The sequence below is a fragment of the Prionailurus bengalensis genome, chromosome E4 (genome assembly GCF_016509475.1).
Source record: "Prionailurus bengalensis isolate Pbe53 chromosome E4, Fcat_Pben_1.1_paternal_pri, whole genome shotgun sequence".
Lineage (NCBI taxonomy): Eukaryota > Metazoa > Chordata > Mammalia > Carnivora > Felidae > Prionailurus > Prionailurus bengalensis.
The window spans coordinates 35,612,574-35,630,806 of NC_057360.1; the positions used below are offsets into that span (position 1 = coordinate 35,612,574).

At 54.1% G+C, this 18,233-nt stretch overlaps 1 protein-coding gene across 2 annotated transcripts in view; it reads right to left on the reverse strand.

Annotated features, from left to right (window-relative positions):
* Positions 1-3,085: 3,085 nt before the first annotated feature.
* Positions 3,086-18,233, reverse strand: part of MAPKAPK2 (MAPK activated protein kinase 2) — a 44,536-nt gene continuing 29,388 nt past the window's right edge. Inside the window, exons 2-10 of one of the 2 annotated variants that reach the window (XM_043568755.1) lie at positions 8,358-8,497; positions 8,103-8,167; positions 7,736-7,815; positions 7,127-7,253; positions 6,435-6,510; positions 5,902-6,026; positions 5,493-5,578; positions 5,293-5,373; positions 3,086-4,800 (exon numbers count right to left, since the gene is read on the reverse strand). In XM_043568755.1, the coding sequence (XP_043424690.1) occupies positions 4,657-4,800; positions 5,293-5,373; positions 5,493-5,578; positions 5,902-6,026; positions 6,435-6,510; positions 7,127-7,253; positions 7,736-7,815; positions 8,103-8,167; positions 8,358-8,497 (924 nt within the window). In that variant the 3' untranslated portion in view covers positions 3,086-4,656. Of the gene's footprint in view, positions 4,801-5,292; positions 5,374-5,492; positions 5,579-5,901; positions 6,027-6,434; positions 6,511-7,126; positions 7,254-7,735; positions 7,816-8,093; positions 8,168-8,357; positions 8,498-18,233 lie in introns of both variants that reach the window. The other variant, XM_043568754.1, reaches the window with a different exon arrangement.

Consider the following 18,233-nt stretch of genomic DNA (forward strand, 5'->3'; position numbering starts at 1 on the left):
CTGAGTAGGACCTGGGTCCTACACGTGGTTTTTCCCAAAGCACAGTGCATAAGAGTGTGTGCCTGGGTATTTAGCGATTCAGGGCATTGGGTGCTCTCTTCACACTGGTCTGAGTGCAGGGAAGGGAAAGGTAGATGAATTTGCCAGAAGGCTCCCCCAGAGCCGGAGCTTGGTACTCCTTCTGAAGAGTAGCTACTTCCAAACTTGGCCAGTTCCCCGCCCCTGGGGTGGCTGAGCCCCTAACTGTGGGCTTCAAGAGTCAAAGGCAGGAAGGGGCTGTATTCCTGGGGCCCAGGGCACAGAGGCTGCCCCCCAAGTTTGCTCCCACACCCACTGGGGCCCAGCTGGGGAGTGCCCAGCATGTTTGTTTACATTTACCTGCAGGAGGGCGGGCACTTTCCCCAGCCTCACCAACCCCATCCTCCTCCCCTGAATAACTGAATTTCCTTCACACCCTGAGCTGGCACTACCCACTCGTCACTCACAGCCCTCCACAGTGGCTTCCTGTCTCCAACCAAGTCAAAGGAAAACCCCAAATTTACTGTTATTGTTTACCAAGCCAACTGCCTCCTCAGCCCGAGGCACACACATCTTCAAGCTGAGGGCGGGATAGACCCAGCCTAGACCAGTGACCCTGCTCCAAACCTAGGGCTCCCTGTGTCCTCTGGACGGTGGGATTCATAAAGGCCACCTAGTGCCTTACGAAGCATTAAAATCCATGATCTCATTAAATTCCTCACAGTAGCCCCAGGACACAGGCACGTCACCCCCATTTCATACAAAAGGAAACAATTCCACTCAGTGGAAGGGAATCCAGTCTCGCTCTTGGCTCCCCCGCCCCACTTTCTGATCAAGAAACTTGGGGGAGGGGGGCAGTATTTGGTTTTATTTGTTCAAGGAACTCTCAACTTGGAAGCTGGAGTCACAGGTGAGATTCGCCACTGCTTCGTTGTGAGGTCTCGGGAGAGTCATTTTACTCTGTGAGGCTGCGTTTCCTCAGGCAAATTGGAGACTAGTCCTTAGACCCTCTTTACATCTTACAGCACTTAAGGGCATTCAGGAATCACACCACTCTGTCTCTTGCACCCCAGAAGGCCAGCATTTGTCATTAGGTCAAAGTTCCCTTTCCCATCCCACCTGGGAGTTTAGCAGGAGAGTCACAGAGCCATCCGTGTGTGGGTCAGGGCCATGGGGAGGAGTGCAAAGGCATGGGCAGGCCCCACGCATGAAGCCGGGCCCCTCGGGGCCCTTCACCCCAGCCATCCTCCCTGAACACCAACTCCATGCTGGATGGTCTCTGGCCACAAGCGTCCTGAGCCGGGCTGACCCAGACAGAAGAGGCAGCAAACACGAGTGTCAACGTGTGGGGACAAGAGGATGAGAAAGCTGTGGGACAGGCCTCTGTGGCAAAGCAGGTGCCTTGCAGATGCCACATCCTGATCCTTGGACCTAAGAACCCTGCAGATAGAATTAAGGTTAAGAGCCTTGTGATGGGGAGATTATCCGGGATGATCTGGGTAGGCTCAGTCTCATCACATAGGTCACTAAGAGTGGAGGTCAAAGCGGGGACAACAGAAGCATCGGAGGGATGTGATGTTGCTGGCTTTGAAGAAGGGAGAAAAAAGTCACTAGCCAAGGAATGCAGAAGCCTTTTGAAGCTGGAAAAGGCAAGGCAATGGAAACTTCTAGAGCCTCCAGAAAGGAATACCGCTGTGCTGGGATCTTGATTCTAGCCCAGTGAGACCCTATCAGACCAGTGACCTGTAAGATATTACATCTGTGCCGTCTTAAGCCATGGAATGCATCAAGGACTCAACAGAAAAGGGATACGGCCTCCAAAGACAATAGAGCTCTGACCATGCCCTTCTGCCCTCTCACCCTGGTTCCCCTCCTATCTGCCCTCGGCTCCTCTTCCCCCAAGTTCTCGTCACTTCTGACACTTGTGTCAGCGCAGAGAACACAACTGGATTTCTCTGAACAAAAAAGCTCATGATGGTTCACCTGAGCGGTGGTTTCTAGAACACTGAGTGGGGTCTCAAGCTAGGAACTAGCCTCAACAATCCATTCAGGGGGTATAAAGTGGAGGTCGGGGGTCAACAGGGGCTGCCCTGCCTGAGCCCACCAGCCTGAGCAGTGGAGCTGTGATCCTGCTAATGACTGAGGGGATAAGCAGGCCCCTCCTCCAGCCACAGTCAGGTGTGAGGATGGAACGCCCCCCCCCCCCACCAGGCCTTTGGATCCGGAGTTCTAGTCCAAACCAGTTAGCCGTGTGAGCTCCAGTACATTTTTTCGCCCTCAGTCAGTTCCCTCATCGTGAAGCAGGGGTAACCACCCTGCCCTGCGTTTCTCCCCAGTCAGCTCTGAGGACCATGTGAGAAGATGGGAAGTTAACTACTCGGGTGCACTGCTTTTCCTCTCCTTTCCTGAAAGAGCAATGGGGTCAGTAGACCAGTTTCTACCTTAGGCCCTACTGCAAGCCAATCCATGGTGTGACCCCAAACATCCCACCTCTGGGCCTTGCTAGTTTCATCCGTGAACTGGCGGGAATTGGGTCCTGTGAACACGGAGCGCTCTTCCAGGTCAATGTAGAGTATTCTGGTTTAAGCCTAACCCATATCGCCCCCTGCTGGAACTTTCAGGAACTACATCAACCTGCTCCCCTGGTCTCTCCCAGGGTTTGAAACAACTTCCTCCCATCCCAGGCCAGCAGGGCCCCTCAGGCTGAGGAGGCCAGCACCTGGCTGTGGCTAAACAGGTCAAAGAATCAAGTACTGAGAAACAGCTTCAGTCCCGATTCAGTATTTGGCAAAAGAGCATGGGCCCCCCACCCCTTGTTGTCACCCCACGCTGCTATAAAGGACAGCAGCATTCATGCCCCTACACCAGACACATCCTGGCCAGACCCTGGACGGGACAGGTGCTGGCTCCCACTCACCCCGGAGGCCCTCCCGTCCTCTCCCCTGCCAGGACACCCAGACTCTGCCCTCCCAACATACAGAACCATCTCCATCTGTGGGAAGAAGAGAAATGGGGGGAGGGGGGTAGAAGGGCTGAGTCCCGTGAAGGAAGAGCAAGGAAACCTTTCAACTATTAAATCTGTTTAGTAAAGACAGTTTCGCTCATACAAAACATCAATAGTTTACAACAATCTGAGTGCTGGACACACCATCAGAGACAGGGAGGCGCTGCAGGCCCTCCGAGAAGGGCCTTCCCCTGTGCCCAGAGAAGAGCCGGGGGGCTCCTCCACCACCTTGCCCCTGAGGGAGACGAAAGCTGAAGGATTACAGCCCCGAAGACCATGGCACAGAGGACGTCTCCCCAGGTTGCTCATTAACACTGGGGGAGGGCCCTCCCCACCCTCCCCTCACTGGCCTGGATACGTGAAGCTGAGCTGTTTGGGGTAGGGGAAGTGGCCAGTGGGGACTGGGGGGGGGGGGGCAGAGCCGGGACATCTTTGGTGTGAAGGATTCCCCCCCCCCCCAACACACAACAGCACTTGAGTGGTGTTGCCTTTGCCCGCATGGGGTGGCTCGCCAATGCCTCCAGAGCCCAGGAGAGAGACAGCAGAACGCAGAAGCTGTGTATCACTTCTAGACTGCCCAGGCTCACCCACGCGGGCAGAGGGGAGGCCTGTTAAGAAGTGGCTACAAATGTAGGAAAACTAAACAAGAGTGGGTTAAGAATGGCAGGAAGGAGAAGTGGAGAGGCCACTTGGAAGCTAAGCGCCTCAGAGGACGAGGACCAGCACTAACTAGGGAGCAGGGGGTGAGGACGGGGGGTGGTCCAGTCTTCCTGATTGTTGTGCCAGTGCCTAAGTCACTCCTCTCTGCCTCCCAGAACCGGCTAACGGGCAGGCCACGGAGGGCCTGGCCCAGGATCTGGATAGGCTTCTCAGGCACTTTGGCAGATCCAACATGGGCACGGCAGGCCCAGGGAGGGTGAAGGCTCTTGAGCCACAGCAGGGCCCCTCCCTCTGCAGCCCTGCCTGCCCCTGGCCCCTCAAATGCAGTCCCAGACACAGATCCGGGCACACATACACATGTGCGCGCGCGCACGCGCGCACACACACACACACACACACTCATACTCGCCTCTGTGTGTCTGGCACACGTCTGAGGGCTCCAGCGGAGGTGGGTGGCATCCCAGCCCCGGCCCTGCATGGCTTCGAGCTCCCAGAATGCCTCGGCCAGCAGGGACCTCAGGCTGTAGTGGGGAAGGAGAGGGCAGTGGGACCACACAGCGACACGCCCTAGAACAGTTTCCACAAATACCCTTTAACAAACCCCAAACCCTTGCACGTCCAGAGGAAGGGGTTTGGGGAACAGGAGGGCAGAGTGGGGCAAGGAACAATAAAAGGAGTTTCATAAAAATTCTAAGTCAAATTACTGACAGAATTGCAAAATGAGCACGGGTTCAAGAGCATCTTGCTCCCTTCTCTCTCCACGCCACCCCCAACCTCCCGGCCTCCCCGTCTCTGAGGTGGCCGTTCGTTTGGAACCAAAGGCAGGATTCAGCCTCTGATGGGGCTCCGGACTCCATGCCGCCGAGGAGGAGGGGAGGCGGAAGCGGGACAGTTCTGTGTCTCTTCGTTTAAAAAATATATCCAGGTCGAGAGTTATTGCTTGCCCTGCCGTGCAGTGGGATGGGCTCAGAGGCTCAGTGAGCGAGGGCCGCGGCCTCCAGGGCCCGAGCTTTCTTCCGCCTCTTCAGAAGGAGAGGATTGGACGCATCTTCAATCTTTTTTATCTTGATCTGCTCGTAGTCGACACGCATTGTGGCCAAGGCACTGGTCATCTCCTCCTGGGGAGGGGAGGGTTTCACGGAGGGGGAGGCACGGGAGACAAGAGACACGAGGGCAGGGGGAGAGCGACGGGAGGTGGGAGCAGAGAGGACAGGCTGCTTAGTTAGTGGGTCCAGGGCCGACAGCGGCCTGGGCTCCGGCGTGGGTCACCGGGGCCCGGGCACGGCATCCTGCTGCTCTCCCCGAGCCCTCCCACGACCCCGCAGGAAGGCAAGAAGAGGACCAGGAGTCCCGTGAGCTCCAGCCTGTCACTAGCTGCGTGACCCTGAGTAGTAGCCTTTGGGGTCCCTTTAGTGAGCGGTGGGCTTAGCGCGAATAAACGCAGAGTCCCCGGCCCGCAGCCTGGCCGGGGAAGTGGCTCAGAGTCACTGCTCTTGTTCTAACACAGATCCCCGGGGTGAGCGAGCACAGACCCAAACTCCCCCCACCCACGCCTGGGCACCCCTGGCGAGCCGCCTCCCCCAGCCCCTCGCAGCCAGGACTTCCCTCACCTTGACATCCTCCCACCGCTCCTTGTCCTCCTTCAGGACCCGGCTGGTGTGCAGTGGGGTCTGAGGGACCTTTGTGGATTGCTGATGGGGAGAAAAGGAGTTTAAGCGACAGCCTGGGGTGGGGCACAGTGGTGGCTGAACCCTCACCCTGAGGGACGGTTCCCATGGACCCAGGTCTCTCCGGCCTCTACCAGGCTTACCATGATCCAGGGGTGGTTCATAAACTCCGTGATGGTCATCCTCTGCGTGGGCTCTGTTTTCAGCAGGTTCCGGATAAGCATCTTCACTGGGGGGTGGGGCGGGGGACAGAGACAGTTCAGGGGCCACTCTCCCTCTTCTGCCTCTTCCCAAAGTTTGCAAGGCGAACCCAGATTCGGGGGTGGGGGTGTTGCATGGAGGCAGACTGCCCAAGGAGCTGCTGAGGGCATGACGCCTGCACCACTTGATAGGTTACGCGTGGCCCCACAGCCCTGGCCCTGCGCCAGGCCCTTCACACAGACAGGACGCACCCAGCGGGCACAAGCACAGGTACAGACCCGCTGCCACACCACCCCCACGAGCGGGACACCTACATGCACACACGTGCACGTGCCGGCCTGGGGTCTTTACCTTCCTCTGACACTTCGGACCATTCTGGGTTGGGAAATTCATACTGGCCCATTCGGATGCGAGTCTTCATGCCCGGAGAGATGGCAAGACCATGGTTGGAGTAGAAGGGGGGATACCCACACAGCCTAAACCACGACGCGGGAAGAGAGGGATAGCGCTGGTATTACGTGGGGGGCCTTGCACCAGGAACAGGCTGAGAAACGGGCTTCTTCTTGTCAAGGTCACAGAGAAATTGGAACTCATTGATTCGGGCACAACGTATGAAGTCATGACCAGGGCCCAGAAATCCAACATGCGGAGTATCTAAAGCACAGTTTCCTGCCCATTTATCAGTTTATAGCCACCGCTTGGCTACCAGAATCCAATAAGCATTGAGAGAAGGAGACATGCCGGGGATTCCCAGGGAAACCCCATCCAGAAGGGGACGCTGACCTCGCTCCTTCCTCTTGTCCCAGAGAAGTACAGGCCTCCTTCCACCCCATGCCCCAGCCCAGCACCCGCCCCCCCCCCCCACCTCTCCTTGGCACACTCACAGGATGTACATGATGACACCCAAGGACCACATGTCACAGGACTTGTCATACTTCTCTGGACCCAGCACTTCCGGAGCTGCAAACCAAAGGTCCCTGTGGGTGGGTCTGGCCCTGGGAGCACTGTGCTCTCTCCCATTTCTCTGTGGAACATGTTCTCCCTCCCAGCCCTTCAGCCCCTCATGATGGTCCTGGAGCTGGGGGTGGGAGGGGGGGGAGCAGCCATCACCCAGTGCTGGGATTGGGGGTGGGGAACAGACCCTCCTCCAAGAGGAGCCCTGGGGCTAGAGTCTCGAGACCGAAACAATTCCTGAACTGAACAGCCTTGTCAACCCACGCTGTCCATTTAATTCGACAAACACGCTCGGAGAGTTTATTCTGTGCCAGTCAGCTGGGGCCCCAGAACCAAATCTGTGTCCCAGACTCCACTGGGGATCTGATGGCAAGGACCGACCTTCTTGGGGAAATTACACGTGGGCACAAAATCCTGCCTATACTCTCAGAAAATTTCCCATAATGCCTCAACCCCAGCTTCACTCTGACGAACCCTACTTGTGGTCAGGTCACATCAGAACCAGCTCCAGAAAGGGTCAGAGGACATGATTCTCCCAGGACCGGTGGCACCGAGAGCTGGAGGGAGGGTGTGAGAGCAGCCATGGGGACAGATGGGCACCCCAGGCCTCCTTGGGACTTACCCACATAGTACGGCGTATAACAAGGAGTAGTCAAAGAATTGTGGCTGGTGGTTTCCTTGGCAAAGCCAAAATCGGTGAGTTTCAGAATGGCATTGGGCCTTTTGGAGGTGTATAGGAGGTTCTCAGGCTACAGAGAGAGAGACAGAGAGAGACAGAGAAACGGCAACTCTGCTGAGCCTCTGAGGGGCTATGAGAATCAGAAGGGTGACGTTCCTGTCTTCCCTCCTCCATTCAACAGTCATCAACAATCAGGCGGGCATACACGACCAGGGGTCTGCCTTCTGAGAACTTACAGCGTGCTTGGAGACAGGAGACTAACACAGACAACCACGAGCAAACACCACAGGGACACAGAAACCAAAGGTGAGGACCACAGGGCTGGGCACAGCCACAGGCGGCTTTGCTCCTGGGTTTGGGGGTGTGCCCAGAGCAGGCAGGCCCCGTGGGGCAGAGAATGGCACCCTGCCCTACTGTGCCCTCAGGAGCCAGGCAGCAAGGCTGCAGGACACTCCTGGGAAGGACAAACCTTCCCAGGGTCACTGCGGTCCCATGGCTGCGGCCCTCCGAGACACTCAGTCAGGGGGAGGGGCGGCAATAAACGGCTGGTACCTTGACATCCCGATGGGCAATGTTGATTGAGTGCAGATACTGGATGGCCTCACCGATGCTCTTCATGATTTCTGACGCTTCTGTAGCCGTGAGAGGTGGGAGAGAGAAAGAAGGTCACAAGATGCACTGTCAGGTTTGAAACCCTGCCCCCCGCCCCCCAGTGCAGCCCCAGACTCGCTATGTCCACCACCCACCCTAGAAACCAAGAAATGGGGAGCGGTCACGTTTCAGCTGCGGATGCCAGCCTCGGCAACAAGCTGGAGGAGGCCGTGGGCCTCGGCATCCCTCCTAGAGAGCAGGCACTGCAGAGGCCCCCTTCCCACACCCCTGCCTGCCAAGGCCTGTCCCCACAACAGACCCTTTCTACCTCTTTCTGTGAATGCTTGGTCTCCTCGGTCCTGGATTCGGCTAAAGAGCTCTCCGCCATCCAGACTGAAACAAAGCCACAGTCAGATCCGACGGGTACAAATTCCTACCACCCCTCCCCACCGCCCGCCAAAAGAAATGAAGCATTTATGTCTGAAGCTGTGGGTCCAGGCCTGGGCAGTGCCCGGAGGGCGAGGGGCCTGAGTGGGAGGCGGGGACAGGCTGGGCAAGGGGCAGAATGGGCACGGGTGCGTACCATTCCATGACAATGAGCAGGCACTTCCTCCCCGCGTACAGGTTCTCGTAGACATCGACGATCCGCACGATGTGTGGGCACTGGGAAGCCCTCCAGTGCAGCTCGACCTCCCGGCGGGCCTTGGGGCAGTCCTGAAGCATCTGCAAGCCAAACGGCCACCTGTGTCACTGCACTGTCTCTGCAGGAGGACAGCTGGCTGTCGCCCCGGGTAGGCCTATTCCAAGGCCGTGGCCCAGGTGCCCACGGACATCCACGCTGGTTCGCCAGAACTCCCCACCACTCCCATCTGGTCCCCCGCCAGCTCCCGTGGCATTTTCTCCGGCCCCTCCCCCTAAATCCTGACTTGGAGCTCTGCAGCTCCCTTATCTGCTCTGAAAGAAACCTTAAGATGACCTCCATGGGGCCTTGACAACTACACCGAAATCAGCCCGTGGACCATTTTATCCAGGTGGGCCCTTCCCAGCCATGGGCATGGAGTCTTTTCTAGAAGGCAGGCAGCAGTCGGGCACTGGGAGACAGGGGTTAGTAAAGGAGGCATAAGGAGAAAGACAGGCTGAGGAAAATGAATACAATCATAGAAAGGGGCCTGGAGAAGGGAGAGACTCCAGAATCAGTAAGAAAAGGGACCCCCAAGATCCCTCAAAACCCAGCACACCAAATCCAGAGCAAGGTGCTTTCTACCTCTGTGACATACTTCGTTCGACCAACCTATGGCCCAGGGAGTCAGCCTGATGCGGTTCGAATGCCGCTTCTTACATGTTTGCAACCTTGAGCACATTCCTTAACTCATGAGCCTCCTTCCTGTGCCTTCTTCCCCGGACCAGGTGGCCAGGGACACTAATGGAACCTGGGGGGCTGAATCTTGATTAATCCAAGCCAGTCTCACTAATTCCTAGTCCTTTACTAGTGACTAGTTTTGGAACAAGCCTAAGAGCCAACGCCGGCCAAGATGAGATTTGTAAAAAATCCGCTAGAGGCCTCTTAAAGGGAGCACAAGGAACCCATGCCGTCTTTCCTGCTCGTGGTACCTGGAACGGGGACAGCCACCTTAGTGCCATATAAGAGGCAGCCTTAGAGGACAAGTCCATGCCCTGAGGAAGCAACCGGGAGAGGAGGCAACGACCTGGATCCTTGCTGACACCAAGAAACCGCCCTCAGAACTTGTTTGTGGTAAGATCAGAATCTTTCCTTACTATTTAAACGCCTTTAAGGAGAGTTCTTTTATTGCGCGAAGCCAAAGGCACCCTGATCTATTCCTTCGCAAAATGGGGATAGAGTTGTGAGGGTTGAACCACCCCACAAAGCGCCTAGCAGAGTGCCTGGTATATGCCCGATAACCAGAGCCATGGCTTTCATTCCAGAACGTCCGCTATGTGCACGGCACAGATGCCAAAGTGATTAAGACAAAGACCCAGAGAGACTTACCATCTCTGTGGGAAGTCAAGATTAGCCCTACACAGTAATTTAAGGGCGGTGGAGGCTGAGAAGGAAATGGCGAGGCAGAAGGGAGGGCATCCAGGCCGGGAAAACAGTGGGGATCGAGGCACTGACTGGGAGGGAGTGGAGTTGGAGTCGATGGGTGATGCAGCCCAAAAGCTCAGAGACGTGCTGCAAAGTGCACAAAGCTTGGAAAGAAAGATCAGAGAGTCCGGATGAAGCCAGATCACAGAGGGCGGTGAAAGGCAAACATAGGAATTTCCAACAATAAAACTAGAATTCATCATGCTATGGTCTGCGATGTCCTAGGCCTTTTCTAACTGCACAACTGCCTTTTTTTTTTTAAATATAATTTATTGTCAAGTATACAGTGTGAACGGTGTGCTCTTGGTTTCGGGGGTAGATTCCCGTGATTCATCACTTACATACAACAACACCCAGTGCTCGTGTCAACAAGATGCAACTGCCATTTTATGGGACGAGGAAATTGAGGCTCGGACAAATAGCGTGTCCAGGGCCAAGTTCCTAGGGAAAGGCAGAGCCAGGGTTGGAATCTAAGCATGGTGGGTTCTAAAGCCCAAGCCTTTTCCGTGACACAAGTCTTTAAAAGGAGAGCCGGAGGCTGAGACTTGTCAGTTCCGGACAGACAAGTGCAGACTGACCTTGCAGAGGCAATCCCCAGACAGGTGTCCAGATGGCTCAGTCTCCTAAGGAGCAAGCAGGAGGCAAGTTTCCTGTGGGGTCACACTGCCACCTCGTGGCCATCTGGGGATACTGCACATGTTCTGAGTTCCGCCACCTTCAACTTGAATTCATTTGGATGGACCAGGAAAAAAGCTTACTTTCCTTCCCATGCTCTAAGGAAAGCAGGAGGAGGTACTGACCAATTTCATTTGCATGTAATTCAACTCAGTAAGCACTTACTGGGTCCCACATTGTGTTGAACGTCAAGACGTAACAGAAGAGTCCCAATCTGAAAGAATTCAAGCTGGGGCGGGAGGAATCAGGGTACTAGGGGACATAGACACAGAAAATACTTATGACCCAGTAAGCTAATGTGCTATATGGGTGATAACTTCAAATGGTTCAGAAGCAAAAGTTCTCAGAACAGCCAAATAGGAAAGACCTCTCTCGCCCCCTACAGGTGCCTAGATGACCACGAGACCCAGAGAGCAAGTTGACAGATTTACTCAGAGGCAACTCGAGGTCATGGATTTACAATCAGGAGGGTCTTGCGTGCGGGTCTGGAATTTGTCAATTTCTGGTTGCATTACCTGGGAGAGGTCATTACGTTTCTAAGCCTGTTCTGCATCTCTGAAGTGAGGGGGTAACACTTGGCTGGCCCCCTTCCTCACAGAGCCATTGTAAGCATCTCGTGAAATAGTCTCGCTAAGAGTGCTTTGTTATCAGGAAGGCACTCATCACTGTAAACAGCGGCGTAACTGCCACAGCACAGGGACTCTCTCCATCACCTCTGAGTTGAGGCTGGAGCCCGCTGACGTCACCAGCAAGACCGTAGGCCGGGCTGGCGTTTGCGGCCCAGTGACCACAACCTGGAAACCAGCTCCGGGCTCTGACCAACCAGAGCTGTGCCAGGCGGGGACAACATCAATGCCCAAACCCAAGTGCGTGTTCCCTGGCCCCCCAACGAACTCAGAGCTGGCGCTCCAACCTGAGACGGGTTAGACCACATGGCAGAAGAGCACGTGCGGTCAGGAGGCCTGGGTTCACATCCCGCCTCCAGGCCCGCACACAACCCTTCGCCTGGTAGACGAGCCAGACGGACCCACTACAACACGCTGGCCTCAGGAGCCACGCGCACCTCACTTCCCAGCTCTGCGCTTCCTCGCGCGGTCCGCTAAGCCAACCTCCCTCTCTGCAAGGGGTTTCCTCATCTGTAAAGCGGGATTAGATGCAGCGAAACAAATAAACCGGAAAGAGTTGTATGTTTAAGTTCTACAAGAAACATAATAAGAATTTCCCATGGAGACTGGTGCCTGGCGTCCAGGTACGTGTTTATCAGAAATCCCTGGAGGGATACGAAAACCAACAAGCATCGAAGGCAAGACCTTCGACTGGGTCAGGTGGGCAGGCGGGCTGATGTTGTGGGGGAAGAGCCTGAAGAGCCAAAGAGGCTTTGCAGACAGCTGTGGGGTGTGGACAGCCAGCAGGGAGGACATGAAAAGCGAGCTAAGTAAAGAAAAGAACAGTGGTGGGGGTGGTGGCAGATGGGGCGGGGCGGGGGGGGGGGGTGCATGAGCCCCTAGCCAGAGAAGAGTCAGAGAGAGAAACAGGATTCCCGAGGTGCTGCCAGGGGCCACCAACAGGTTCAACCAGAAGCCGACAGAGTCACCTAGGAAAGGCTTACTCCTCTGGCACGACAGAGACAGTGGAGGCCAAAGGGCCCAGGTCTCCAGCTCTCAGGGCTCCAGACCAGATTGGAGGACGGAAGGAAGGGTCTTCTCACCAAGAAGCCACAACACACAAAGCCTGCAAGGGTTTATGGAATATTTTAAGCCCACACTAAGCGTGGAGCAGATGCTGTGACTTGTCTCCGCCCCCCGCTCCGCACGCCGCGTCTGAAATTCTCTCGCACTGTGGAAAAGGTTAATGATCGCGTGTGCAATAGACAAGGCCACCCACCAAGTGTGGCGAGGGCCAGGGACAAGGCCACAGAGCCCACCGCCTGGGGAGGAACCTCCAGGATGACAGTGGCAATGAGGGAGACGTGGCAGCTTTCCCCAAACCCTGTTTCGAGCCTCAATTTGCCGGAAGCTCTGGGACGAGGAATGGGGCCCCTGATGCTGGTTGCTTATGGTCCCCCTTATCTCCCCAGTCACCAAATCTTCCACTGTGGGGCCATAGGAAAAGGCTCAGGAGTGGTCAGCATCCTAAACCTGGCTGAGGCAGAGAAATGGGAAGTAACAGAGCCCAGGGCCTGAAGCATGGTTCACCAGCAAAGCAGGTACGAGGACTGGAGGGGAAGGAGCGAGCCGCAGGCCCCAAGGGATCATCCCCTTCACAGGCTCCAACATCTGCCAGGTGCGTGACCTTGCGGAAGTTTTTAATCCCTTTGGACTTAAAGGGGGTAATAACAGGACTCGCCTGTATTAAATGAGGTAACGTATGTAAGTTACTAAGAGCAGTGCAGGGCACACAGTGAGCAGCGCATTCGTGTTTGCTATTATCATTCTGCCCCCACTTCCCACCCAGGTCGTTTCAGGGTCCCACCGGGGTGGGCAGCGGGGATCCCGCTCACACCCACCTGGTTTACGGCGTTATTAATAGCTCCAGGCACCGGGCGGAGGGGGACCCAGAACACTGGAAGGGAGGCGGTCTTTGGCATCCCAGCTCTGAGCTCTTCCTCTCCCTCCCTACGCCACCCAGACCAACCGGACAGCTGGGGGCGGTGCACCCGTAATGAGAGAGGAGGAAGACATCCCTTCCCAAGACTGACCAGGAGCCAAGAGTCTGAGTCAGGCACTGCGTGTGTCCGCAAGTGTGTGGGGTGTCGTTAAAACCAGACCTCCTCCGTCACTCGCAGCAGGAGGTCAAGGGAAAAGGCCCCCGTGTGCCATGCACCCGCCCTCCCCCTGGACTACAGGGCGGTGCTGAGCTGGCGCTCTGAGGCACAGACGGAAAGAGGAGGTCGTGGGCAGGAGGGCTGCTGCTGTGAGTCCCAGAGAGCACTCCAGCGGAGAGCGGGATCCCCAGGGAGCAGGGGGAAGGGAGCCCCTGTCCTCCAGGGTGCTCTGTGCTAAGTGGGTGCTAAGGACTCCAAACGTGGAACCCTCGTACCCAACTGGGAGGGCGCATCCCACTTTACTAATGAGAGAACTCAGGCTCAGAGAAGCCAAGCAATCCATTTAAGGTCTCCCAGCAGTTGCCTGTGGCAGGGCTGGGATGCGGTGCCTGTTCTCACTGCTCCTGAAGCCCCTTTTCCACCGCCCCGTGGTAGGGCAAAGGCACAAAATCTGCCATGACTGTCCACATATCAATGCCAAAAGTGGGGGCCCGAACGTACGAACCCTTTGATCCTGAAATCCCACTTAGAGAATTTTACCCAAAGCTACTATCCTAGAAGGAGCCTTAAGGTATGTCCTGGGTCAGTGACATCAACCGGAAACAGCTAACAAGGCCCAGCGATAAGCAAAGTTGCTTTTGTTTAGAAGTGTGTTTACCTATACAATCTATAATCGTTACTGCAATGTTGGAACTGAATGTTTCATCAGTAAGGGAGTCCTGTGTGTTAGATTCTCAGTCACCATCGGTCACTGTCAATGGGGGCACTCTACTTTTTTTCTTTGAAGCACAAATCCCAATCTTCGTTTCCTCAAATTTGCTCATCAGAAAGTATCTGACAGTAAGTGAAAAAAGCAAGTTACAAAGCCTAATTAGGTACAGTACAGCTCTATACATTTATTCACATCTGTGGGGGGAGGGTGTAAAAGGAAGGGCATTCATACTCAGTAAAATGCTAATGGTAATTCTACCTGAAAAGGAGGATTACAGTAACTTAACTTTCTTGTATCTTTCTCTTCTAGGTGACTTACAATGAGCATCTGTACTTTTTAAGAGGCAAAGAAAGACGCTTAGCTCTCCAAATGTATTCCAGAGGCCGTCGTCCCATCCCCAGGTCTCCCCACATCCACGGAAGGGGGAAGGCAGCTCACGCCAGCAGGTGCAGGCTGCCACGGGCAGGTGCCCACACCCCTCTCCCCGACAGGAGGGGCGGACACTGAGAACTGCAGCTCAACCCGCCCCAGCGTCCTCCGTCCCCTCTGGCTCCTGACCTGGCCGTCTAGCTCCCCAGCCAGCGGGCGTCTGCGTCAGCTCAAAGCTCTTTACGCCTCTCCTCTCAGCCTGAAGCCTGCGGAACTGGCCCCCGCAGCCCCGTGCTAGCGGAAGAGGGAGATGTGGGAGGTCACGAGGCCACAGGACTGGGACACACTGTCCTCACAGCCCTCATCCCTGGACCTGGAACCAGGGAGGGAACCAGGGAGGAGACGCAGAGCGGGAGCTCACCCCCCCACCCCCACCCCAGGATGCCATCACGCAGCAAACATCTGCAGCACCCAGTTCACACAGCCCGCCGTTTGGGAGAGTGCTGGGATGTAACAGAGAACACAGCAAACCACGCCTGTGCCCCATGCAGCCTCCATTGGGATGCAGGAGGCACACGGTGCAAAAGTCTAAAAAGGTTTATTATATCCTGTGACTTGTGCTACAAAAGAACGAAACAGGGGGCTAGGGTGCTGTCAGAAATCAGCAGTGGTAGTGGGGAGACTCTCTCTCGCCCCCCCCCTCCGCCCCCCAATGACAGAGAGATCCTTATATCCTGGACACATGGTCACTTGTCTCTTCACATCTAGCCCAGCTCAGGAACCTAAGAGATGATGAACAGGTAAGTCTTAGTTGAAATGACCTTTCTCTAAATCCCTGGCAGTGTGGGGTTGGGGAGTATGCCCTCTTCTAGAACTTCTGCAATGAGGAGCTAGTGATGACCTTCCCCTAGAAAATGATCTAAGGAGAAATCAAATAGAGTTTTTAAGTCTTAGAAGGTTACTGACATAAAAGATACACAGCAGTATTGCATCTGGGTCCCTCGTTGGCACACACAGTCCCAAATATTTGGCTGGGAGGTCAAAGTGGTTCTCTGTTTGTTACTGACTTTCATTATTGTGATAGAGAAAAATCCTCACCCAAAACAAAGCTAAAACTTATAACGGGGAATCCAGTACTAAAAGCCTTGAAAGAACCACACTACACTGCCCAGACCAGCTAGACCTTCCCTGTGCTTCCTGCCCTCTCTCTCCAGGACCTTCCTGGGGGAGCCACAAAGGACCAAGGTTCAACAAAAAGGCAAGAAACTTAAAAGTCACACTATAAATGACAATTAAAAAAATATCTATTTGCAACACATGACAGATAAAAGGCTAACTTAACTCCGACAAACCAATTGTAGAAGATTAATGGTCCGATATAAAAATGGGCAAAGAAGACGACCAGGCAGTTCAAAGAAAGGGAACACAGATGGCCAAATGAGAGATTCTCCATGCGACTCGTGAAAAGAGAAATGCTTACAAAAACAAGACAGTAATGTCACCAGAATGGCAAATATGTTTTAATGTTTGACCAAAACCAAAATAAAACTCCTGGGTTTATGCCAAGGTTTGGGAGGAAAGGGTACACCCTCATACACCCCGTAGGGACGTAAACTAGTATAGGGGAACTTGGCCCGAATCTATCAAAATTGTACATGTTCAAACCTTGAACGGAGTAATTGCCCAGCTAGGAAATCATCCCACAAATATGTTCCTAACGCATTTTAATGGCCCCCAAACTGGTAACGACCTACGTCCGACACTTCAGAGCTGGTCAGATAGATGGCAGGCACCTACACAGCAGAGAACTTAGTGCACAGGCTGTGAGAGACGCAGGGCCACATACACCATGTTTATGGGAGGGCAGACCAAGAACAGGATGGCACTTCGGCTTTACTGTTACCATCCTGGTTTGTTTAATGGACTTTCATTGGCATTACTTAAGCAACTTTTGAAGTATATTCATGAACACAAGAAGCCAACACACCAAAAGGTTAATTAATGGGTCACTGTAAACGGTGGTAACAAAGGTAGTGCTTTCTTCTTTTGTGGGCTTTTCAAACGTCCAAAAAAATATACTGAACAGAATAGAAAATATAATAATACCATTTGGGTGGTCTGTTGTTGTTTTGTTTTTTAAGGCGCAGGGGAGAAGGTACACAGGCCTGCAGATGCTCACAATTTTTTTGGAGGTATTTATCCCAAATAACGTTAAGAGGGTTGACTATCAGGAGAAGGTTCTACCGAAAAACTTGTGTTTTTTTGTTTGTTTGTTTTGTTTTCCCCTTTATTTTTTTACTTTATTTATTGAGAGAGAGAAAGAGAACGGGGCGGGGGGGGGAAGGAGGAGGGGGAGAGGGGAGAAGGGGGAGGAGGAGAGGGAGGGGGAGGGGGAGAGGGAGAGGGAGAGGGAGAGAGCAAATCCCAAGCAGGCTCTGTGCCCAATGCCGCACTGGAACTCAAGAAACGTGAGATCATGACCTGAGTCAAAGTCGGAAGCTAAACCCACTGAGCCACCCAGTGCCCTACGTTTCTACTTTCTATCTTTCTGTAATATTTGGATCTCACCATCTACATGCATTTCTTTTTAAAAATCAAGCTGAGAGGTTTAGATTCTAAGGTGCACTATGCCTCAGTTCTTACTTGACCCCTGGCCTCAGACCGACCCAGCTATGTGTGCCGCAAAGCAAGTCAACCTTCCGACTAGTGAGGCAGGGGACCAGACGCGGGAGATCCCACACTGGCTGCAGGAGGAAGGACCCGGCGTAGTTCAAAGTACGAGGGCTACCCGGCTGATGTAAAGGCCTGATGTCTCCCTGAAGAGCATTAACCCAAATATGAAAAAGAGCAGGTTGAGGCCCCAGACCACCGCTGCTAACCACCTGTGACTCCTGTGGAAATGAGCACCGCACAAGGTCAAGCACGCTGGAGTCTCAGGCAGGAAACTGACGAACTGGGGGACACAGACATTTGTGTTTCTTCCAGCAGATGCTCATGATCGAAAGAGGAATGTTCGTGTACACCACGCCAACCACGTGTGAGGTGTACTTTATATTTAGCAAACACGTTATAATGAAGCCTCCGAACAGCCCTCTGGAATAGTCAATTGCTGAGTCCATGCGGAGGTGTGGCAACAGGTCCTGGGGACGCAACTTGCCAAGGACGCGCGGCTAGTAACTGCCGGAGCCAAGATGCAGACCCGGTTCAGACACTAAGTTCCAGGGTCTTATCTTCACGACAAGCGATGCTTTGACAAGCAAACCCTGAGCTGCTGCTATTAGTTTACTGTTGCCCTGGCTCCCTACGCCGCCCTGTTCACAGGTCTCCCCCATTTATCTCTGCACCTGCCCGGTCCAGCGCACAGCTTAGTGCAGAAGAGACACAATGTACACTGATAAATTAAAAGGCAGGCTGTATAACAGAATGGCTTACATCAGGATACAAAGCATCCTTCCCTGCACACGAGGCAGACAGTGGTGGGAAGGAAACACACTAAACGCTCCCAGCTGGATTGAAGCCAAAATCAGAGTGGCAGGAAGAAGAAAATGCCACATTCTTTGCAGCGTCTAGGTACAACTTTTAAAAAACCCACAGAGATAGACAAAATATCAAAAGAAATTAAGACGGAAGGAGGTCAGAGACACTGTTTCTGGCCTATGCAGCCTCCATCAACTTGACCCTGTACAACTGACGAAGCAAATTCAAATTCTTAATTAGCAGCCATAAGTGCCAGGTCATGGTCAACTCTCCTGTGAAGTGGAATGAGATTCATGGTGCATACACTTTCATCAACAGATCTAATGGGAGGTGGAGAGAGTTGAGAGACAGAAATGGA